This window comes from Syzygium oleosum, unplaced genomic scaffold (genome assembly GCF_021117445.2).
Source record: "Syzygium oleosum isolate NSW1041296 unplaced genomic scaffold, Sole_v2.1 Sole_v2.15, whole genome shotgun sequence".
NCBI classification, from domain to species: domain Eukaryota; kingdom Viridiplantae; phylum Streptophyta; class Magnoliopsida; order Myrtales; family Myrtaceae; genus Syzygium; species Syzygium oleosum.
The window spans coordinates 2,320,926-2,326,925 of record NW_026607499.1 but is presented as its reverse complement, the minus strand read 5'-3'; the positions used below and the strand labels follow the sequence as shown (position 1 = coordinate 2,326,925).

Genomic DNA, 6,000 nt, shown 5'->3' with positions numbered 1-6,000 from the left:
CGGTGACCCCACCACGTCCCGAGGGAGGACGGAGAAGAGGGGGTCGGCCTTCTTCGGCAATTCAATAATTCCACGCCACATGCAACTCACAAAAATCCTGCACAAAAATCCTGCACGTCATCGTCATCCTCATCGTCATCATCAGTCAATCCAAATTTAAAGCTCGCCACAAACACACAAGGAAAACAGGCACCGCCACGCCAATGGCCTCTCTCTCTATGGTATTTATGTTTAAGTGCTGTCCAGATCTTCTTCCTTTTTTTTTGGCCTTTCATGGGAATTTGTGATTAAAAAAAATCGATACAAATTATTCATGAATTTTGGCCTGACGTTCGATGTGGTCCATGAACTTTCAATTTGATCAGTATGATCCCTGAACTTTACTCTCATGTGCAATGTGGTCCCCGAGCCTTTTATTTGTTCAATGCGACCCTTAAAATTTCGGTACATGTTCGGTTTAGTTCACGCACTTTATGGAAATGTTGAATATTGTCCATGAATTTGAATTCATGGAAAGACAATATTGAACATCTTCATATAGTTTATGGACTAAATTGAACATGTATCAAAAGTTCAGGGATCATATTGAACATTGGTGTAAAGTTAATAGACCATTCTGAACGAATTAAAAGTTTATGAACCGTATTGCATATTGTTCTAAAGTTTATGAACCTTTTGAGTTGTTATCCCTCCGTGATATCCACAAAGACCGCGCATAAAAAGAGGAAAAAAACATTGACTTCCACGCAAAACCTAAGCCTCGGTTTTTTTCAGTTGTTTTTGTCGGCACAGCGAAGCGATCGAAACTTGTTAGAGCGTTTTGATTGATTAATGCCCCCGGTCCGTGACTAATGAGCCGTGCGTATGTGCTTTGTGGCCCCTGAATGGCCCTTCAAAAACGTAATGCGTCAGCGTGACGACGAGTCAGAGTCCAAATTGTGTAATCAGTTTTGGTGTCCCTTCGTTTGATCAGTATAGGATGGAGAGCGAGTCTGAATTTTCCTCTCTCCCTTTGCTATAAAATCTCACACGCACACGAGCCACGGAAACAGACCTACAACCACCACAAATCACCCGCGAATTGGACAAACCAGGTCCCATCCTCGCTTTTGCAATTTCTATCCTACAACGAGAGCGATCACACTCGCTCGGCTCATCGTCATCGACCATGGAACGACCCTCGACCACGCCGCACATAGCCATCGTACCATCACCGGGCATGGGTCATCTCATCCCTCTCGCCGAGTTCGCGAAGCGGCTCGTCCGCCTCCACAGCTTCGCGGTCACCTTCGTCATCCCCAACGACGGCTCCCCGTCCAAGGCCCAGAAGTCCCTCCTCGACTCCCTCCCTCCCTCCATCACCTACGTCTTCCTGCCGCCGGTCGGCTTCGACGACCTCCCGGCCGAGACGACCCGCATCGAGACCATCATCTCCCTCACGGTGGCGCGCTCCCTCCCCTCCATCGGAAACGAGCTGCGGAGGCTGGCCGAGTCCACGAGGCTCGTCGCCCTCGTCGCCGACCTCTTCGGCACCGACACCTTCGACGCTGCCAAGGAGTTCAACGTCGCCCCCTACATTTTCTTCCCCACCACGGCCGTGTGCCTGTCGCTGTTCTTTCACTTGCCGACGCTGGACGAAGAGGTCTCTTGTGAGTACAGGGACCTACCCGAGCCGGTGAAGATACCCGGTTCCATGTCTGTCCACGGGAAGGACCTGCTCGACCCAATACAGGACCGCCGCAACGACGCCTACAAGTGGGTTCTCCACCACGCGAGGCGGTACAGGCTGGCGGAGGGGATCCTGATCAATATCTTCGAGGAGCTCGAGCCAGGGACGGTCGAGTACCTGAAACGGGAAGAGCCCGGGAGGCCGCCGGTTTACCCGGTGGGACCGCTGGTGAACGTGGAGCAGAGCAGCAAGTCCGCCGGCTCGGAGTGTCTAAAGTGGTTGGACGAACAGCCCGACGGTTCGGTCCTGTACGTGTCGTTCGGGAGTGGCGGGACACTGTCGTTCGACCAGATTCAAGAGCTGGCTCTGGGATTGGAGCTGAGCGAGCATAGGTTCTTGTGGGTGGTGAGGGCCCCCAATGACAAAGCGGCCAACGCCACCTACTTCAGCGTGTACAGCCAAAACGAGCCGTCCGAATTTTTGCCCAAAGGCTTTCTAGAGAGGACCGAAGGCAGGGGCTTGGTGGTGCCGTCGTGGGCGCCGCAGGCCCAGGTCCTGGCCCACCGCTCGACCGGCGGGTTCCTCACCCACTGCGGCTGGAACTCGACCCTCGAGAGCGTGGTCAACGGCGTGCCGCTCGTCACCTGGCCGCTGTACGCCGAGCAGAGGATGAATGCGCTCATGCTGACCCGGGACCTCAAGGTGGCGCTGAGACCGAAGGCCGATGCGGAGAGCGGCCTGGTGGGGAGGGACGAGATCGCGAGGGTCGTGAAGGGCCTGATGGAGGGCGAAGAAGGGAAGCGGATTCGGAACCGGATGAAGGACCTCAAGGACGCGGCGGCCAAGGTGCTCGGCGAGGACGGGTCCTCCACGAGGGCACTCTCCGAGTTGGCTCTCAAGTGGAAGGCCAAACTTGTAAATTAGCCTCACCAGAATCATATCGCATCACATCACATATAACATATGTTATCCTTCTCTTCTTGTTTATATTCAACCTCCCTATCTTATCATCTCTTGTTTAATGTCATCAGTGGAGCTGGTTTCTCTTTCTTTGCTTGTTCCCTCCTTCGTCTAAGCCCCCGTCCACGTACATGTGTGGAGAAGTAGCTCGGTTGCCATTTTCCCAACCATGTACAACAGCAGCCATCATCCAATCGTAAAATTCATTCTCACTTTTGCGTTTTGAGTTTTCCTTATAATTTCGATGTGAACGAGAGGTGATGCATACGTGTGCTGCGCGGTAGGTGAGAGGGAACAGCAGTCAAAACAGCGGTGTGTGGTCGCCTGTGTGTGTGTGGAGCCAACCTTTCTTCGTAGCCAATGACACGAGCTGTGGAAGTTGGGGAACCCATTCACACATCACTGCGAAATGATTTCGCGATGAGCTCACCACAAGAGGATTAGGTAGGTGTGGCATTGACATTCCCAATTTTCTTCTTCTTTAAACATTTAATATTGGGGAGGAGCAGGAAAAAAACAATATGGGGCATCGTGAAGGATGTGCCAGGGAGAGTTCAATAATGTTAAATTGAAAATTTGTAAGGAAATTGGGGGGGATAAAGGTGTGAATGATTGTGGGAGAAAGTGGGGGCGTGATCCCTATATGAATTCCAAATGGTGGGCCTCTCTAGCAACCGAGAAATTCTTAATTTGAATCGCTTTCACAAAACAAAACTTACTTGTCATTGAGACTGTAAAAGATATGTAGCACTTATGCTAATACTCACCAGGGAAACTCCATGCTCCTATCACCAGGGAAACCTGATAGCAAAAGGGTTAGCTGGTATATCCCAATTAATTCGCCAACTCCTAGGAATGGAAAAGATTAGCCGTACTCGAGAGAGGTTCAGATAGAGGGATTACTCAGTAAACTATAGGCGCTGGGGGATAGATATACTAGAACCTTACTCGGTAGGGAATTGCTCTAAAAATTTAAGGTCCGTTTGTTTGAAGGAAAACTGTTTTCGGTAAATTGTTTTCCGACTTTCCGGAGTTTGGACGACGTAAAATTAATCGATTTACGTGGACTGAAAACAAGTTTAGATTTGGGGGAAAACAACTTTCCCTTTTGGTAAGAAAAAAATTATTTTTCCTAGACCACCAAATAAATGAAAACCAACAATTTTCCTTGAAAATGATTCTCATAAAAAATATTTTACAGGTGTACCGATTTGGGGTTTTTCGTGGTATTAACTCGTGAAACAAATGCACCATAATACTTTAGAACTAGCTACTCTTTCTTTTCCTCTTCCTTACTATTAGTCGACATACTCTAGAACCAAACCGACAGGCTAGAGCATCGGAGCATAGGATTAATAACCTGGTTGTCCTATATAATATCAAGAGTTTGATACGAAGATCTTAACAAGACACACGATATCATTTTCGGACGCTATACGTGTATCTATTTTTCACGATGTGGAGACGATAATTACTCTGATATTTTGACCCTTTTATAAATGATATTTTAACCAAAGCCTAGTTGACATCACACAACTTACGTTTTTCCTTTTTACCGACCGGAAAGGAAACCATTCACTCCATTGCAAGTGAGACTGGATATAACTTTGTCAATCGATATAAGATTCGCATATGCCATTACAAGCAATCATGAAAGTTTCTCTCTCTAAGTTTTCGGAGAATAATTTCTCGGATGAGGCAAACTTCCAGAGAAAATCATGTTATTTTACCTTTCAAACAGATAATAAACCAGCTGAGTATATCATGCATATTTCGGATCATGACAAGAAGAGTGGTGTTGCTCGGATTTGAACAATTTCTCTCAGAAGACCATTGGATGCGTCGAAGAACCGAACCAGCCAGTCCTAACTGGTTTCGAGAACTCGAAACAGGAAAACGAACCAGAATCGACGTATAGAACCCGACCTTGTTAGAATCTATGTACCCCGGATGGTTGCTTACCCTAATGTTGGAAGTAATTTTGATGGTTCAAACTTTCAGGCAAGAATGTCAACCAACTTTTCTCCCTAGAAAATATATATTTCCGGATTCCTGTTGTGTTCAATCCGGTATACTATATCAAGCAGCAAGCATGCTCATTTCTTCACTTGAACAGTGTTAGGTTTTGATGTGGGACAATACAGCAAAGGGTGGGAAGGGAGATTGTCTGTTGTCCATGACCAAACATCACAAGCCGATTTATAGGCTCAGCCAACCAACACATACTAGATTTTTTCTCTGCATAAACTTATTTATTCTGTTCTAAAATTTGAATTTTGTCAATTTAGTCCTAAACCTTTAAGCAAAATTCCCATGTAGTCTCTCCGGTCAATTTTCGCCGGAAATCTCTGACATGGCGTTCCCGTCATCACTGGCCCTCCTATGTGGCATATTGCTACATCAAAGATTTTCCACATAAATTGGCCGGAATGACCACATTGAAATTTTGCGCAAAGATTTAGGATTAAATTAGTAAAATTAAAAATTTTATGATTAAATAGGCATCTGGATTGCATATATGTCGAACTTGGCAAGTTTCTGCTCTTAAGTGAGCATGCTCCAACCTCTGATAAAACAAGAAGCTTCTGAGAGCCCACGTCATTTTTTGTCTAATGTGTAGATCATTATCGAACCAACATATGTAATCAAATATTACTTAATATTTGCTTGAGATAGTCCACAAGCATATATTATAATTTTCAAAGAAAATTTGACTTCATGCTCATGTCTAAATCAGCCCCAACCCTACGAAGACGCTAAACCCACAATTTCTTGGAATACATGTCACGTAGCTTTCTAAACTTTTAATTTTGTGGAAATTCATGAACCACATGAATGAGACCTTTAATGATCTTTTCACTAAAGATTAAGAAAATGGGTAATTATCCTGAGCTACATCAGCACATGTACGACCGTATACACACGTCAAAACTGATTAATCTTCACTCATTATATTATATTGAAAGATTTGACTACGTGATGGCGTGCATGAGGACCAAGTTGCATGGCTCTTGTGAGGAACAGAAAGATTCAAAAACAATTTAATTAATTGAGTAAACCCTTTTCTTCTTGTCTTTTGTTTGTTTTAGGGTCGAGTAAACGTTATTATACTTAAAAATCATCTACTAATGTTACAAGAAAAGGTGTCTTCAGAGACCACAAGAATCTATCAGCGGGCATGTAAATAAGAGAGACATGCTCGCTATATAATAAGGACCTGTCGGATCACTTTGTTTATCCTTTTTATAAACCAATCTTAGTATATCTCATATGATCCTAATCCCGTTTCTGGTGGATTCAGGTAATCTCCATTTCTTTCGGCCAAGTCAATGAATACATGCTAAATCGCTTCTTAGCTATTATCTTTGATC

General features: G+C 45.2%; 1 protein-coding gene across 1 annotated transcript; it reads left to right on the top strand.

Annotated features, from left to right (window-relative positions):
- The first annotated feature begins 976 nt into the window (after positions 1-976).
- On the top strand, positions 977-2,719 carry LOC115678128 (hydroquinone glucosyltransferase). The gene has a single exon (XM_030601440.2). It carries the CDS (start codon positions 1,169-1,171, stop codon positions 2,591-2,593), a length of 1,425 nt encoding a protein of 474 aa, XP_030457300.1. The 5' UTR covers positions 977-1,168; the 3' UTR covers positions 2,594-2,719.
- The last annotated feature ends 3,281 nt before the right edge of the window (positions 2,720-6,000 follow it).

Bases quoted from the DNA above. Each gene is read 5' to 3' on its own strand.
- LOC115678128 (XM_030601440.2), top strand. From the start codon at position 1,169: ATGGAACGACCCTCGACCACGCCGCACATAGCCATCGTACCATCACCG.